The 16,679-nt window shown below is 46.9% G+C and overlaps 7 protein-coding genes across 8 annotated transcripts; 6 read left to right on the plus strand and 1 right to left on the minus strand.

Annotated features, from left to right (window-relative positions):
* The first annotated feature begins 1,934 nt into the window (after window positions 1–1,934).
* On the plus strand, window positions 1,935–3,252 carry FOIG_04252 (alkanesulfonate monooxygenase). The gene has a single exon (XM_031202405.1). The coding sequence runs from the start codon at window positions 1,994–1,996 to the stop codon at window positions 3,167–3,169; it is 1,176 nt and encodes a 391-aa protein (XP_031067852.1). The 5' UTR covers window positions 1,935–1,993; the 3' UTR covers window positions 3,170–3,252.
* A 756-nt stretch (window positions 3,253–4,008) lies between these two features.
* On the plus strand, window positions 4,009–5,350 carry FOIG_04253 (transcriptional regulator). Its single transcript, XM_031202406.1, has one exon. The coding sequence runs from the start codon at window positions 4,363–4,365 to the stop codon at window positions 5,131–5,133; it is 771 nt and encodes a 256-aa protein (XP_031067853.1). The 5' UTR covers window positions 4,009–4,362; the 3' UTR covers window positions 5,134–5,350.
* A 6-nt stretch (window positions 5,351–5,356) lies between these two features.
* Window positions 5,357–10,468, minus strand: FOIG_04254 (uncharacterized protein). Of its 2 annotated transcripts, XM_031202408.1 has the most exons (3): window positions 8,681–10,468; window positions 7,276–8,615; window positions 5,357–7,223 (listed from the first exon to the last, which is right to left on the minus strand). In XM_031202408.1, exons 2-3 carry the CDS (start codon window positions 8,008–8,010, stop codon window positions 6,867–6,869), a joined length of 1,092 nt encoding a protein of 363 aa, XP_031067855.1. In that variant the 5' UTR covers window positions 8,011–8,615; window positions 8,681–10,468; the 3' UTR covers window positions 5,357–6,866. The 2 variants fall into 2 exon arrangements, with proteins under 2 accessions (XP_031067855.1, XP_031067854.1); XM_031202407.1 differs by having other exon boundaries at window positions 7,276–10,468.
* Window positions 6,534–6,719, plus strand: FOIG_04255 (uncharacterized protein; the record flags this gene model as incomplete). Its single annotated transcript, XM_031202409.1, has 1 exon — window positions 6,534–6,719. The coding sequence occupies one exon, from the start codon at window positions 6,534–6,536 to the stop codon at window positions 6,717–6,719; it is 186 nt and encodes a 61-aa protein (XP_031067856.1).
* On the plus strand, window positions 8,174–9,584 carry FOIG_04256 (glutathione S-transferase). Its single transcript, XM_031202410.1, has one exon. The coding sequence runs from the start codon at window positions 8,396–8,398 to the stop codon at window positions 9,320–9,322; it is 927 nt and encodes a 308-aa protein (XP_031067857.1). The 5' UTR covers window positions 8,174–8,395; the 3' UTR covers window positions 9,323–9,584.
* A 1,449-nt stretch (window positions 10,469–11,917) lies between the features above and the next one.
* Window positions 11,918–13,175, plus strand: FOIG_04257 (uncharacterized protein). The gene is made up of 2 exons (XM_031202411.1): window positions 11,918–11,977; window positions 12,032–13,175. Exon 2 carries the CDS (start codon window positions 12,335–12,337, stop codon window positions 12,887–12,889), a length of 555 nt encoding a protein of 184 aa, XP_031067858.1. The 5' UTR covers window positions 11,918–11,977; window positions 12,032–12,334; the 3' UTR covers window positions 12,890–13,175.
* Window positions 13,176–14,718: 1,543 nt separating this feature from the next.
* On the plus strand, window positions 14,719–16,496 carry FOIG_04258 (alcohol dehydrogenase). Its single transcript, XM_031202412.1, has 6 exons — window positions 14,719–14,916; window positions 14,969–14,994; window positions 15,042–15,085; window positions 15,133–15,432; window positions 15,483–15,952; window positions 16,006–16,496. Exons 1-6 carry the CDS (start codon window positions 14,800–14,802, stop codon window positions 16,207–16,209), a joined length of 1,161 nt encoding a protein of 386 aa, XP_031067859.1. The 5' UTR covers window positions 14,719–14,799; the 3' UTR covers window positions 16,210–16,496.
* Window positions 16,497–16,679: the final 183 nt, after the last annotated feature.

Consider the following 16,679-nt stretch of genomic DNA (forward strand, 5'->3'; position numbering starts at 1 on the left):
TCTCGTCCGCTATGACAGGCAACTGAAACATTTGATAAACAAATTGCCAGCTCGGGAACTGCTGGTTCAAGGTTGACGCGTATTCCTCATTCTATCTTGTGTATAGCCAGGATTATATTCGCTCAGACGGCAACGACATCCGATGGAACATTCTCCCAACGCTGGCACTTTCTAGGCAACGAAATTATATATGTGGCGGCCTCTTTAAGTTAAGATCTTGCAAGGAAAGGCTATCCGGTTTGGGCATCTTCTGCAGGAAGACCATATCGTCAGCTTGAAACACAAAGACTTTATTGTGCTTGAATTGCGAGATCAACTTGTTAGGGCTTCATACTTATAGCTTCCCTAAAGCTTGAGTTGATTTGGATTTTTCAATGTGTCCTTGACATATCTTGTGGAGGTATTATAAGATTCAACAACCAATCAACTAGGATAGGTCAGTACACCATGGCAACTACGAAACCAATCCTGGGTTGAATTTCTCTAGATTCCTTTTCCTTGCAATATTGTTATTCAATAGCTGATATGAACAGAGAAGATATTGAAGTAAGAGATGCAGAAATAGTTTTCTTGAAGAAGAGCAGGGATACGGTATTACACACTCCATACATGCTTGGATTCCTCAAACATACATTTCACAACTATTTAATCTTTAATACTACCACCAACTCTTCGAAATTATATACAACTCAGATTGAGCTGTTATCAAATCCTTCCAGGTGATTAATGAAACATGAATTGATCAAAAGATTCGACTTATAAGAACTATCTCCTTCCAGTCTCTGTTGAGCATGCTGTGTTGATCGACGTACTGGACTTTTCAATAGAAGAACTATTATGTAACTATGAGTCTTGAAAGGGACTATAGATTGACTTATGGGTGGCTATTTTTCACTCATTACTCAAAAGTGCAACTCTTACATGCTTTTCTCCATGTAGATTCAAGCAGAACTTTAGTGGTCACTGTATTGAAAACGATAGCTTGTATAACGAGACCTCAGTGTAAATTCCGACATCTTTCCTATATTACTTAGGAACAACAATTACGTCTGATTGGAGTTTCAAGTCCGTGGTTAAACATATCAACTTATGAAGTGTGAAGAAGATGGTTATCAGATAGAGCGGAGGCATGTCAACGCCATATCTGCCCAATGCACTTCACATCCCACTCGGCAAGGGTCTACATGCGGGAATAAACATCGCAGCTTATAAATAAGGGTCCAGCCTGGATGGCCGGATCTTGACATCTCCCTCCGCTAATAAGTATTGGCTGATCGAACGACACACCTTCTTGGACAGTCCACATCTGAACAAATATGGACCGATCAGTTCATAGAGACGGACTCTTCAGATAAGGATTTCGATAAATGTATCCAATGAGGTGCTCAAAAACCCTTATAGCATCGAATTCGGATACATCGACCCGTCGGTGGTGGCCGCAGGTGTCATTATGGTGGCCCTGTTTCAATCTGACGCCATCGTAGACCCTGTCACATAAGAGGATAAGGATACAAACCGGAGGGGAAGTGAGCGGGGAACCTTGGGGAAGATCTAAAGAGCCAAATGGCTATATAATACTGGCAATAGAGTTAGGATATCGGCTGGGCAAGTTGTTAATTATCATAGTGGGTCAGGATAGGCATGAAGATTTATTTCAGCTACAAATAGCGAATTTATATCATCACCATGTCTTTAACCATATATAAAATCTAAATAGAATAGATATTCTCATAGTTCTCTTAATCTCTCAGACAAAGGTTACAGTTGATCTGATTAGCCGAGATCGGGGTGGGTGCGAAGGCGTGATCATCAACTATGTGTCGCAATATTTCGCCATACTCGATATTAATAATGAAACTTGACTAGCACGCATATACAACGGGTCTAAAACAAATTCAAGGTAACGTTATTATTGATATAAGAGTTTGGGATATCTCTGCGGACTTCAGCTTCGTTGTTTTAATCAGATAACATCTTATAATCAAACGCCAAGATGCCTACAGAATTCATCAGTCTAACTTTCCCCAACCCCTCTACGGAGCTCAACCCCATTCCCGGTGCTGGAATTGATCCCGAGTTCCTTGTCCGGTATGCCCGGAATCTTGATGATTACGAGTTCAACTACACTCTCATCCCCTATCACTCCTCTTCCTTTGACCCCTTCACTATCGGTGCCACTATCCTAGCTGTTACCAAGCAAATCAAGATTGTCATTGCTCTCCGCCCCAATACCCTCTACCCTACCGTCGCCGCCAAGGCTCTCGCTACACTTGACCAGCTTGGCAAAGGCAGAGTTGTTGTTCACTTCATCGCTGGTGGAGATGACACCGAGCAAGCCCGTGAGGGTGATTTCTTGAATAAGTCTGAGCGATATGCTCGTCAGGAGGAGTATATCAAGATTCTTCGACGGGCATGGGCTTCTCCTGAGCCTTTCGACTGGGAGGGCAAGTACTATACTTTCAAGAACTTTTCCAACCAAGTCCGCCCTACGAATGGTCACATCGACGTCTCAGTCGGCGGTTCATCTGATGATGCTTACCGTATTGGTGGCGCTCTCGCTGATATCTTTGGTCTATGGGGCGAGCCCCTCAAGGAAACCAAGGAGCAGATCGATCGTATCTACGCCGAGGCTGAGAAGGCTGGCCGTAAAGATCGTCCTCGCATCTGGGTTACCTTCCGACCTATCATCGGCGATACAGAAGAGATCGCTTGGGCCAAGGCTCACCGAACCCTAGACCTCCTCAAGGAGAACCGACCTAAGGGCGTTGGTAAGGCTGCACCCAACGACAACCGCCCTCAGAACGTTGGATCCCAACGTCTGCTTGATATCGCCAAGAAGGGTGAGGTCCAAGATCGTGCTCTCTGGTATCCTACCGTCACAGCCACCAATGCTCGAGGTGCATCTACAGCCCTGGTAGGCTCTCACCAGACTGTCATTGATTCTATTCTTGACTATGTCGACCTCGGTGCTGAGCTTATCTCTATCCGTGGATACGATAACCTTAACGATGCCATCGATTATGGTCGATACATCCTGCCTGGCGTACGAGCTGCTCTGAAGGAGCGACAGAATGGCACAAACGGTGCCAATGGCAGCAATGGAGCTACTAAGGAAGAAGTTAAGCAGGAGGTCAAGGAGGAGATCAAGGTTGTTCCAGTCGCTGCTTAAGCTCTGGGTTGTTGCTTGGGATTAGCATTGAGTTCATAGTGCATAGCGTTCAGAATGAATTGACAACGAATGAAATATTCTTGAATTCTTGGATTCTATCTAACAAAGGCCACTAAGGATCATAAATCAGGTCTCCTTGTGCTTATACCAAATGACAGCATATGAGCTTTCTTGCCTCTAGTCTCAGGGTCCCAAACTTGGAATCACGAATATCGGGTTTCTGTAATGTAAGCCTATACACCCCGAAAAGGAACGCAATATAATGTTTCCAAAGCGCAAGGAACAAGAGTGACAGGAAAATAAGCAAATCCTATATACTTATTGGTCCTACTATAGCTCACACAAGCAGGCAAGTCTTTCTCCAACCGTCAGCTTGCACCTTAACCGTCCGCGTACTACTCATTTGGATATAAACTTCCCAGAAGGGCAAAAATGATGATTCTTATTGTTTCCTGAATCAGCCATAATTCTAGTGTGGTCACTTATAGTTACGCAATAAAATCCAGCTGATTAGATGAGTCGTAAAACCAAAGATGCAGCTTAAAACATCGAACCATTCAGACATCTTCAACCCCACAGCCCCGCAAACTTGAAGAATGATTCCAAAGCCAAGATCACATCAGCAACCAATCAGAGAATTGGTTTACAAAGTTCAGCTGTACATATGGTTCGACATTGCAGCCTGTGAAGTCTCGGCAGTTTATGACTCTTTTACAACGAAATTGTTAAAGGCTAGGCTTGTTTGACTACTACTAAACATCACTTTTGTTAATAGTTTGTGATTCAGCTTCAAATGTCAAGGCAAGCCAGTCGTCAAAAATTATACGAAATAGGAATGGACTCGTGAGACTGATCTACTAGAGCCCGCCATCCTTACGAGTTCCCACATGACTATAACGATTGTGGGCAAAGCAAGGCAGTTTAACGTATACAAGGTTATGATGATTCCATATGATCGACTTCGATGCCGCTGGCTAGAATAAAGCTCCGAGGAGATAGTCAATTCAGTACCCTGAATTGGTATTACGGCTCCTGTAATTGGTCCAGGGCGTTCCTCTGTGTTGTATATAATCATTGGATGACTCTTCACTGTCTGCAAATAAATACCAGCCTCAACTTTTGAAATCCTTGTCTCTACGCAGTAACTTCCTAAACTCACCTTCTTCGTATTTGAATATCCAAGTTCAACAGAAATGTATATCAAAGGACCTCACGCCGAAACCGAGCTTCCGGTGCTCAGGAAGCTAATTCGAGAGAACCCATTGGGTCTTCTGACTACCGCCATTCCCTCCCCAAACTTCCCCTTTCTTCAGTCCAGCCATATCCCTTTCGTTCTAGATATCGAAGATGAGACAAGCGAGACGGAGTTGGGAAAGCTACGAGGTCACCTCGCCAGAGTCAACCCTCAGAGCAAAGTCATGATCGAGAACCTCACCGAAAACCCACACTTGAATAATGTAATCGAGCAAGACGTTATTGTTATTTTCAACTCCCCTATTCAACACTACGTCACACCAAAGTTCTACACAGAAACCAAGCCTACAACTGGAAAAGTCGTTCCAACATGGAACTACGCGGCAGCACAAGTCTACGGCCGGGCCAAGATCTTTTACGATACCAAGACCGACGAGGCTGGACAATTTCTTTCAAAACAGATTTCGGACCTCAGCCGCCACGCCGAGACTAATGTTATGGGCTTTACTGGCGGTGACAACCCTGTGGACTGGAAGGTTTCTGATGCTCCTGATCGATTCATTGAGCTTCTGAAGAAGAGCATCATCGGAATCGAGATTGAAATTACGCACATGGGAGGAAAGTTCAAGATGAGCCAAGAGATGGGCATGGGTGATCGAGAAGGTGTCATCAAAGGCTTTTCTAGGCTTGAATCTGAGACTGCGAAGGAGATGTCGAAGCTGGTTCAGACTCGAAGTGATTTGAAGGAGGCGAAAAAGGCAAGCGTGTAAATTGGGCATCTGGAGAATAGTACTGTTGTCCCAGAAGTGCTGGTGGGCCAAGAAACTGAAGTAAGAAGTCATTAATGATGTATGCATTGCTTAGATCAAATTTCTCTGTGACCTGCAGAGCGAACCATACGGGATTGTACTTCATAAAAGAAAAGATAGAAAATGTTTCTGTAATAAAGTTAAGCATGAAGCAAAGCAATATTAACTTATACATGAATTATAAAGCATCCGACTGTCCTTCGAGTCGGTGACTCATTAACAGGAATTGATAGACCTGCTCTGAAAGCATGTCGGTTCTCTATTATTCGTAGCCAGGCGTTGCTACCATTTTACGAACCCGGACTACGGTTTGCAAATGCCGTGCTCCGTCTCGGCGATCCCCCGATCGTTAAAACCTGGAACGGTCGACGATCAGTTGTCACTCCGGCCTCAACGAGCGAACGACGGCAGCCAGGTTCCCACGTGGAGCCTGTCATTGGGGCTTGGCTCCCGCTGCACTCCATACAATAGCTTACCTTAGACGCCGAGCTATGCTATTCCACACGATTGACTTTCCCATGTTTGTTTAACTCTGACTCCCCCAAAAGACGATTTCACTCCCACGTGCAGCAAAGTCCCTTACTCAGGGTCTTGAAGATCTCACCCACTATCTAGATCCGGCATCGAGGCCATCCCGCGCTCGCTATTCAATTGTCAATAAGAGTCTCCCGAGCAACGAATCAGCGGGCCCACGTGTCGCCGTGGGCCGTCGTGTTGCAGCCCTTCAATCGCTCACTTTGCACGGGATGAGGGGCTTGAAGCGGGCCTGAGGCTTCATCTCAGCAAGTTACGTTTGACAGAGGCGAAATGTGGTTGTAGAGTTTCGAGCTTGTGACCGTTCTAGACGGTAAAAAGCCTCGCGTTTGCCGTTGGATGCGGGAGGCGTTGGGGATGCTATGGAGATGCAGAGTGGGGGTTGGAATTCAAGATAATTTATATAAACACCAAAGAGTCAATTAATGCTGCAGATGGTGGGGGTTGCTGAACGGTCAAAGACATTCTCGTTTTTTCTCTGATATTCTTGTGCTGTTGCAAGCCTCGATCTACCGTTGGTTCATTTCGGTACTTAATCGAGACTCCATTCCCAGATCGAGATCATGGACAAAGCTACACTTCTAACCGCTTCCAAAGTGGATCTGAACGTTTCGACCCATCCCCGCTCCGACATCACCAGGTTGATCGTTCCGTCACTACAAATTGCCCTTCGCTTCCAAAGCCTTGTCGGCTCAATCTCCATCTTCCTTTGCCTCCATGCCTGCATCATCGCGAGCAGCGCGTTCGTCGCCGTCCTCCAGGGGAGCAAGATCGTGTCCCTAAACGCCTTCATCGCAGCAAAGTATAGCGCTTTTCACAGTTTCAACATGTCTACCCAAGCCGTCGCCAGTGCATGGAACTCCAAGAATGTCCAGAGATTACGAAAAAAGCTCTGGTACGAATTCGCCGTCTTCATTCTCGGCAGCGGGAATCTAGTCTTCCTCATGCTCTTCTGGCCTGGATGGTGGGTGCTCGCAGGCGCGTGCTGGGCAGGCTGGATGCTCCTCGGTTGAAGCTTTTCCCACGCGTTTTGGGTGTCTCTATTACCTCTCAGCCAAACTCAAAAGGTGATCCACTCGTGATATATCCAACGCCCAAGGAGCCGCCACAACCCACTTCCAAGCACATATCGATGTTTTGTGACAGTCGACAGCACCATCTCAGCGCGAGAAGAAGAACGTATTACCACCAGCATCCTTCCTCACCTCCTTCCCGTAGTCCTTCTCGGGATCAAACTCCTGCCACATACTCGCAGGAAAGATATGTTTGTTCTTCTCGTACCACCGCCTATCAACAACCTTAGTAAGAGCGGGATCTTCGTCAGCGCCCTCAAGGGTGTTAATATCGGGAAGCGCGTCTGCAACAGCAGCCTTAGAGGCGGGCATGACGAGAGGATCAATGGGTTCGGCATTATCGATCGATTCGGGTTTTCGAGGAGGTTCCGCACTGTACTTAAATACAGGCTCGCCATCAGGACCGGGTGTCTTGTTCATGGCGAAAAAGTAGAAGTCATAATGCTAGACGGCAATGAGAAGCTGTTCAATAACAAGCGCCAGCGAGAAAACTTACGTGAGGTATAATGACTGTTCCGCGAACAAGCATCAAATCGTCCACTCCAACTCTAGCCCATTCCCTCCTTGCATTGGACTTTTCACCCACGCCCAAATCGGCGCCAACTTTGCGACTTTTATCAAGGAACACCCATATGAAGTCGCCCTTCTTCAATCTGACGATTCCACCAGGAATATTAGTCCCGTCATAGAATACGAAAGGTAGCGCAATCTCGGTCGCTTTGACGGCTACTTGGATAGCCAAGAATTCGCGACGTAATGCGTCTCGTTCAGCGGCTTCCTTGCGCAATGCAGCTTTCGTCATGGCTTTGGGTACTATACCCACCGAAGCATTTGCCTTGAATTTGGTCTTGACCTCGCCTTCATTGCCTTCGGTATCGACTGCGCCGGACTTCTTGGCCTTTGTCGGTTTTATCAATGGTCCCTCATCCTCACCCTCTTCATCGTCAAACGACAGCAGCTTCTTCCCTTGCTTCTTTTTCTTCTTCTTCAATGGTTGCGCGCCACTTCCTGTATCACTGCCAGCGTTGTCAGGAGTGCCTGCTAAGGAAGCATCCGGAGTGGACGTGCCTGAAAACGCAGCTTCTCGAGATTCGCGCTCCTGTTGTTCAAGGACTTCGGCGCGTCGTTTGCGAAAATCGGAGAGGGCAACGAGACCGACCGTATGCGTGGAGAGTCGTTCATTGGTGGTTTTGTTCTGCGGTGTGAACCGCGACGTTCTTGAGTCTGACATTTTATGGTTTAGTTTGTAACAGTTGGTGGAATACAATGGCTTGGTTGACTCGATAGCTGCGATAATGATAAGAAGACGGTGTCAAATACCATCGTGCACTGTTTATCATATGTCATAACGTCTAAGCTCAACTGCTCCAGGGTGGGCTTCAATGGATGGAAGTCATGGTCAGCCAAACGCTCGCTGTAAGAATTTCCCACCGATATGTATAAGTCTTGAGATATCAAGACTGACTGGAGGTCTAGAAATACATATCACAATTCTAATGACGGTTGTGCAGCGTAATTATTGAACAAGATGTTGTCTGCCAACCATTTCCTCTTGATAAACTCCACCTTTGCTTCGACGTCATTAACTTGACCTCAGCCCATCACCGCCGTTAGACATGCAACAAACCTATTTCTTGCGAGCTCTGCTTTCAACTTCATCAAGAGAAACAAGATTCATAAATATTAGAACTAGATCCATCATGACAAACGTCGACACTTCTCTACCTCCAGAACCAACTGGCGCAGCCGCCAAGTTTGCTGCTCAGCATGCTGAAGAGCATCCGCTGAAGCTCTACGGAGGCTGGTTCTGCCCTTTCGTCCAACGAACTTGGATCACTATTCACGAAAAGAAGATTCCTCATCAATATGTAGAGATCAACCCATACAAGAAAGAGGCTCACTTCATGGCCATGAATCCCCGTGGATTGGTCCCTACTCTTGCAGTACCCGTTGACCCGAAGGGCAAGCTGCAGAAGCCTCTGTTCGAGAGCAACATCATTTGTGAATATCTCGATGAGGCGTTCACGGACGAGTCTAAGTATGGGCCTCGACTTCTTCCTACCGATTCATATGAGAGGGCAAGATGTCGTATTTGGATCGATCATATCAGCACACGCATCATTCCCTCATGGTACAAGCTCATGCAGCACACTCCCGACAAGCCTTTTAGCCTTGATGAGGCAAGAGAAGAACTGAGAGGACGCATCAAGTCTCTAGTTGAGGAGATGGACCTTGAAGGCCCATGGTTTCTCGGCTCGACTCTGAGTCTCGTGGATGTTTGCTTAGCACCATGGGCGAAGCGCCTGTTCTTAATTGATCACTACAAGGAGGGCGGCCATGGTATCCCGGAGTCTGGCGAAGGTAAAGATGGGGAGATTTGGAAGAGGTGGAAGAAGTGGTATGATGCAATTCTCAACCGTGATAGTGTGAAGGAGACCTGGAGTGCAGATGACCGATACATCATTGCGTATAAGAGATATGCCGAGGATACTACCAACTCTGAAGTTGGTCAGGCTACGCGTTCGGGCAAGCGTCTTCCTTGAGGGGTTTGAGTAGCGACTATTAGAGATATCCAGTTGCAAACATTGTGATTTCGGCTTTGAATCAACTCGGGTAACTTCTCTCTTACATATACCTCTTAGCGCCAGAGCATGTTTCATTTTACCCCTTCACATAGTACATTAAAGCTGATAACTATGAATATAAGCCACATGCACGCCGAGGATACTTTCCCGGTTTCCATAGTTTATCGTCATCACGACGTCTAATTTTCGTTCGTAGACTGTACGCAGTTGTGGCTTGAGAAGGACTGCTGAACAAGTTTGTTCTCTTAACAAACAGGTGATGTCACTACATTGATGTTGACTGCGATACGATGGTTACGGATCAAAAAGGGCCTATACACGCCGTTGAGATTCATGTGCTTCAAGGCGAATGGTACGTAACCATCCTCAAAGCCAATCGCTTTGAATCGCCCGTGACAATGCAGGAGGACTTCGAGAACACGGGACGAGCCTTCCATTACTCGCCTAGATACATGATGACGCAAAGGTTTAACGGAGCATCGCAGTTAGTAAAAGTCCGAAATCGTACAGGTGGGTGTTGTTGAACGCCGGCGGTGGCTTAAGCTACTGTGATCCGCGAAAGAGCCGCACTTTTGCAGTGGGATACGAACCTGTTTAAACATACACCACTTCAAGACTCGGTTAGATACTGGGTCTTCAACAAATGGGAGGCATTCAGTGGCTTGGCAAACGTCTCCGCAAAGCACAAGGCGTAGATGAAGAAAGCAACCAAGGAGGCAGCCAAACAATAGGGTTTGACAAAGAAACGAAGTCCTCGCCTTCTGCAAGGTTCACCCTCGACCTTCAACACGCGACCATTCAGTACCTAGACCATGGACGTCATTCTTCGCTACCAACCAATACTCGACATCGTACAAAACCACGCATCATCTCACAAACAAAGTCCCAGACTTCCGACAGCGGTATCACAAATGTCCCGTCGTCAATCGGCTCCGGCGTCGGCGGCCGGTAGGATACCGATACGGGCCGTCGCACATGCAATAAACATGGCTCCGTCCGAGGCAGATGTTCAAAAACTCGCAAGATATGAACAATCACGGCAATTGAGCAGAATAGAGAGAAAAACGATGTCACGTAAACGTCAGAAGCCTACATGGACTGACTAGTAATTATTGTTTGCCCGTCGATATGTTTAGCAACACCATGCATGACGGGGCGGGATGCAAGTCATGAGCTGAGGGAAGATCCCTGCCGAGGCCTTCTGGGGTTCCACAGGCCTAGATCTCTAGCGGTCAATGCCATCGGACAGCGTCGTGAAATGTCAACGAGGCAATCGCCCGCAGACCGCTCTCTTGGAGTCAGCTGATAGCCGTCATTGGAAATTGTTTGTGGTACGCTTAATAAACGTGTATATCTGGAACTTATTGACAGAAGCGTTGCGGACGGTGAATGAACAGTAAAGCCACCTGACGGTCACCGTAACAGGGTCCAGCCTGTGCCTCTCTCCCGTGCCTGTTCAAACATTCGATGGCCGTCGTTGTTCCTCTCGTTTATGCGGAGAGGTGGACTCGCCGATCATAGATTGGTGAGATGGGGTTGGATCCTGGGTCTAGAATTAGACACGGCACAGTCCAGCTTTTCGAGGTTTCTTCCGCTTTTCCCGCTTTTGACAAGGTCTGGGACAGTTGAGAGTTGAAAATCTGCCAGGGCAAGACACACACAGCGTAACTTGTGAGTTTGCCACGAGGATTCGTTGTTGCTGCCTGTCGTGTTACAATGCCTTTTGCTTTGACTTGCATGCATATATCGTGAATGTGTACCATGCTACGCGATATCATTCGTCGCAAGCTTGCAAAGATTGCCCAATATTTTGATCCTTTGTTACTATTCTATTCTTACCGACCTAGTGACCAAGCTTGAAGAGTTTTCCCAACATAATTACCTCATGAGAGCTTTGATGTGCGATGAAAGTTACCATGATCCATCATGTTAGTGATCTTCCGATTTTCGCGTTGGCTTAGTGCATCTGCCAGCCACCCTTGAACTTTGACGGCACGGAAAACTGTTTGACGACGGTTAGCCCGTCTGTCGTCAATACTTGTGGTGGCTGGTGATGGTCCAACTAACTCATTGTAGAAGCTGAACTTGAAGAAAGCTGTGAAAAAACCTTGAGCGTGATCAAACAAGCATAAAGAAAAGCCCACCAGTCGTCAATGTTTCATGCGGACCTACGGCCTGGTTCCTAGACTCCTCCACTGTAAGCGGGTCTTCAACGCTGACTTACAGAAGACCCCGGCAGGCATTCAGTGGAAGCTTGTGATTCTTTGGGGTAATCCGCTACAGATTATGGCATTCCTGGGACCTACAACAACGCATTATATTTTCCGTCCCGCGTCATCCGTCAGGGTAGCATAGACCAGCAAGATTAATACAACGTACCCCTAATATCTCGAATCAAGAATCAATAACAACACAAAGGAAAGCAATAGTACTACCCTGTAGGCAGAGGTTCTGGACCTTGTTAGTTACCTGAGCTACTATTTTAGGCGCGCTGTGCATGCACAAAACCGTACCGGACTGCCGAGCTGAAGACATGGCCCCACGGCGGGAATACGAGATCCCAGCAGGTGTTAGTTGAGTGTGATGCGACTCAGCGAGTGAGTTGTGGTTGTGGTACGTCACTTGACATATTCTCCATCATTCTCAACGCTTGTGCTGAGAATGTAGTGAATTCGGCCCTATCTGAGTCACGAATATGCATAATTCACTGGTAACCGAGTGAGTTAGCTTGAAGTATAAAGAAGGCCTTGTCCGCTCGCGTATTTGAGGTTGAAAGAACATCAATTGACTTCAACTCCAAAAGATCATCCTCTCCCATCACAGACAAAGATCATCCTCATCACCCCACAGTCTAGTCTCTTTCGCAGACCAACCTCCTCACTGCTCAACTTATAATCAGTCACAACCTTTCTCAATCCTCTCTCCCTCAACTCATACTACTTTTTCAGTAGCCTCTCAATAATCGCCAACATGCAATTCTTCACCCTTCTCTGCCTCGCCACCTCCGCCCTGGCCCTCCCTCAGACTCTCACCAAGCGAGAGACTTGTATGGACAAGGGCAGCAGGGTCACTGAATGGACGGTCAAGGACTTCAAGTACGAGGCCGTTTACACCCAAAACACTCCCACAAAGCAGACAAACTCTGCCACCGTCACTTTCACCCTTCAGAACCGCGGCGTTGGTTATGAGGGTAAGTGCTCAGCCAAGTCCACAGACGCCAAGAAGGACTTCTTCACTGGTAACACCGACTACAATTGCGATGTTCCTTTCGAGGGCGACTCTGCTTCATTCAAGTACAACCGCAAGTCCGGCGTCATCGCCATCTTCCAGCACTGGTCCTGCGTGAAAGAGGGCGGTTGGTACGAGGCCAAGGGCAACACAACCTTCACTCCCAAGTGCACCGAGAAGACTTGGAAGAACGCTCACTACAAGGCCGGTGGTGACAAGGCCTACTCCAACCGTCGGGTGACTTGCCAGCAGAAGCAGCTCAAGGTTCCTGTCCTCGAGATGCAGGCTGTCCTGTAGGGGGGGCACTATTCTCACGACACTTGTTCTTCATTCGCAATTCATGACAATATCTTTTAATACCTTTTAAGCGCAAGCTTTTGGAGTTGGATTTTGCTTTTTTGGGACACCCCTCTTCATCCACGACTACGCCGTGACGACGGAAGGATATGATCTACGATCTCCATGACATTCATTAGACTAATAGCATTAATTGGATGGAGGAATATGGGAAAAGCTGCCATAGCAGTATTTTAGACATTCAGTGGAATAATTGCATCGCAATAAACATATTCATGATCTCAAATTGTGTGATTCTCGTGATCTTGTCCAGTCGTTGACACAGTGACATCGTCTCGCAATGCAGCCATGAGCGATCCAAATAACAACCGTCACCAGTGACGAATTGTGGCAATACCACGTATGATGAGATATCGTTATTGAATATTCCGTGTTGCAAACAATGTAAAGCGGTGTGGTCGTGATGGGAGATCGCATGGTTGTGAGACATTCGAGGGAGTCATCCAACCCCAGAACGCCATTCAATGAAAGCCATACCTGCTGTGCCACGTCTTCGCTGCAATTCCTTGCGCTACGTTGCTTGCGCTTTTGTTTTTCGAGTTTCTAGAAGCCTCTCGGCCTCAATTGTGAAGCGTGATCTTTATACGATTTCTTGGTCGGATTACCTACAGGTGGCTGCATGTTGTTGAAGAATGGGTGTCTCACAACTTATTGCGAATTACTACGTAGTTAATTCCGGTTTCACAATTTCCGCGGGTCTCCAGCACCATGTGACTTACACCGATTTACCATAGGAAAGAAAACCCGATGTTCTTACTCTCGTTTTGCACCCAGTTCGCAGGGATCCAGCGTGCTGGACTGACCCATCGGCCAACGGAGATTATAAGACAAATCTCAGTCGGTCTCAGCCATTTTTCAGGCCAGGCAACCCGTTGAAGGATTGTTTTGTATCACTCTGTCGGCATATTATGAGCTTTGTGTAAGTGATGAGTCGAGTCCCAACTGGAACAAGACTATGCGCGAAACATGGATCTGAACCAGAAAAATTGAAAGTTTAACTTGCATCATTTCTTTTATTTTCCTTCTCTTATGTGGCATGAAAAGCCTGGTCTGTCATATCATGATTCGCAATCTCAGTATCACCCTCCCTACTCACGAGGGAGATACCAAAGCTATGGATATGGGTCATGTCACGTACAAAAGGGAGCGAACCTCCTTTTGCGGACTAACTATATAGTTGTTCTTACTCGCTGGTCTTCTCTCCGAATAGCAAAAGCAATTGCTTTTGCACCAAGATCTGTGTAGTTCAGATGCTCCGCGGGCAGATCTTCCTTATTTGGCTGTAGGTCAAGTCAGCATTCTTAGTCGCTTGATTAGGCCATTTCCGCCGACTGGTGTTTTCCCCACTGCTCGCTCTTGTGTACATCCACCTTTTGAGTGGGAGTAGGCATGAGGTATTCTTCGAACAGGGAGAGTAAGATGGTTTATTATAAATGGGCAGAGTTTCACGAGATGTGATTCTTCGTTCGCAAACTGATACCGCTCAAGGGTTTATACCAGATCCTCTGAACTCGCAGCTTGTTACCTTCAACAATGGGGTGAAGGTATGATGTATCCCACCCAAGGAGTGGGGCCGTTCTCTACCTAAGATTGACGAGAACGGTAGGTTATTCTGGCTTGGCTTCCCCGCATCAACCTACCATCGAGGCATCTCGAAGAGGCAACAAACGTTAGACGATGACGGTAAGAATCCCGAGCAAGTCCCGACCTGGGGTAATCATGGCAAGAGGACGTGGCTGTGATGCTTGGAAACGCGGGGTATAAATAATCGTGTATTTAAACTCAAATACTATTTATCTCTCTTCCTCGACACTCTAGAGTTGCCATATACACTTGCATCACTATTCATCATGACTACACAAACTATGAAGGCTGTCAACTATCAAGGCCCTTACAAGGTCAAGGTTCAGGATATTGAACTTCCTAAGCTGGAGCATCCTGACGACGTCATTGTCAAGGTTACGACTGTAAGACTCCCAAATCTCTCTGTAGGTATCGCAATGGCTGATAAATGCTCAGGCTGCTATCTGTGGCTCCGACTTACAGTAAGGGGAACAATATGTACACAAAAAGTAATACTCACAAGTCATAGCATGTATGAAGGCCGAACAGCAGCAGAACCCGGCATTACCTTTGGTACGGTTCCTGTTCTCACATAATTCATCTCCTTACTAACTTTACAGGTCATGAGAACATGGGCATTGTCGAACAGCTTGGCGAAGGTGTCACGCTGCTAAAGAAAGGAGACCGAGTCGTCATGCCCTTCAACGTCGCTGATGGCCGATGCCGTAACTGTGAAGAGGGCAGAACTGCTTTCTGCACTGGTGTCAACCCCGGATTTGCCGGAGGTGCTTATGGCTATGTCGCCATGGGCCCTTATCGGGGAGGACAGGCACAGTATATCCGAGTTCCTTATGCCGACTTCAACGCTCTCAAGCTCCCTGCTGGCAAGGAGCATGAAGCTGATTTCATTCTTCTCGCTGGTGAGCATGTCGAATTTATATCTCTTGCGTCTTTCTCTAACACTGTACAGATATCTTCCCTACCGGGTGGCACGGCGTTGAAATTTCTGGTTTCCGATCAGGCGAGAGCGTCGCTGTCTTCGGTGCTGGGCCCGTCGGCCTCATGGCCGCTTACTCCGCCGTTCTTCGTGGCGCATCCAGAGTATTCGTTGTTGATCGTGTTCCCGAGCGTCTTCAGGCCGCCGAGAAGATCGGCTGCACGCCAATTGATTTTTCAAAGGGAGATGCTGTTGACATGATCATCAAGGCCAACGACGGAGAGGAGGTTGACCGATCTGTTGATGCTGTCGGCTACCAGGCGGTCAGTAAAAGCGGCGATACTGAGCAGCCCAACATTGTATTGGAGAACATGATTAAAGTGACAAGAGCTTGTGGTGGACTGGGTATTCCTGGTCTTTACGTCCCTAGTGATCCTGGTGCTTCTGATGAGGCATCAGCAAAGGGGATGATCAGCCTTAGCTTTGGCAAGCTATTTGAAAAGGTATGATTCCCGACACGGTCTCGCTAAGCGACAAGAATTTAACATTTAGTCAGGGACTTACTATTGGCACTGGCCAATGTAATGTCAAGTCTTACAACAGATATCTCCGAGATCTTATTATTTCTGGTCGAGCTAAGCCCAGCTTCGTTGTCTCGCATGAGATCAACATTGAAGAAGCTGAAGTAGCTTATGAGAAGTTTGACAAGCGAATTGACGGATATACGAAGGTTCTTATTCACCCTAATGGTGGTTTCTAAAATTGGTACAAGACGTAAAAGCTGTGGAGTGCCTAATAAGAGCATGTTGGGGAGAGTTATATGTATCTGTAAGTGGTGCTTGTGAGGCTGGGAGCGTTGTATCTGGCATTGGTGAGGTGTATTGAAGTTTAAGGAAGTATTCATAGCGCGAAATCGATCATTTGCATCTTGCCATAAAGGCAGCACACCCTCCACTTCTGTTGCTATATAATCTAAATAGGGATAACTCACAATGATACTTACATGGCAACTTGTCATGAGCTAGAGAAAGGCTGTTTAGATCTTCATTCTCACGTTCGGCTCGTAGAAAGGATCACTATACAGCTTCTCAATGACCAATTTCAAATAATGAATTGTAGAAATATTTTTGATTGCTTGGAGATATCATTTGAAATTTACAAGAGCCCTAGACCTCCTGGAAACTCATGTCTGATCATGTCATTCCGACCAAGTCTTTCTTCCCTCTTCCG

The sequence above is a fragment of the Fusarium odoratissimum genome, assembly GCF_000260195.1.
Source record: "Fusarium odoratissimum NRRL 54006 unplaced genomic scaffold supercont1.5, whole genome shotgun sequence".
Classification (NCBI taxonomy): Eukaryota; Fungi; Ascomycota; class Sordariomycetes; order Hypocreales; family Nectriaceae; genus Fusarium; species Fusarium odoratissimum.

Coding starts and splice junctions, on each gene's coding strand:
- FOIG_04252 (XM_031202405.1), top strand. CDS start 1,994: ATGCCTACAGAATTCATCAGTCTAACTTTCCCCAACCCCTCTACGGAG.
- FOIG_04253 (XM_031202406.1), top strand. CDS start 4,363: ATGTATATCAAAGGACCTCACGCCGAAACCGAGCTTCCGGTGCTCAGG.
- FOIG_04254 (XM_031202408.1), bottom strand. CDS start 8,010: ATGTCAGACTCAAGAACGTCGCGGTTCACACCGCAGAACAAAACCACC. Junction 7,224..7,275: donor GAACAGTCATTATACCTCAC/GTAAGTTTTCTC, acceptor ATTGCCGTCTAG/CATTATGACTTCTACTTTTT.
- FOIG_04256 (XM_031202410.1), top strand. CDS start 8,396: ATGCAACAAACCTATTTCTTGCGAGCTCTGCTTTCAACTTCATCAAGA.
- FOIG_04257 (XM_031202411.1), top strand. CDS start 12,335: ATGCAATTCTTCACCCTTCTCTGCCTCGCCACCTCCGCCCTGGCCCTC.
- FOIG_04258 (XM_031202412.1), top strand. CDS start 14,800: ATGACTACACAAACTATGAAGGCTGTCAACTATCAAGGCCCTTACAAG. Junction 15,086..15,132: donor AGAACCCGGCATTACCTTTG/GTACGGTTCCTG, acceptor CTAACTTTACAG/GTCATGAGAACATGGGCATT. Junction 15,953..16,005: donor TTGGCAAGCTATTTGAAAAG/GTATGATTCCCG, acceptor ACATTTAGTCAG/GGACTTACTATTGGCACTGG.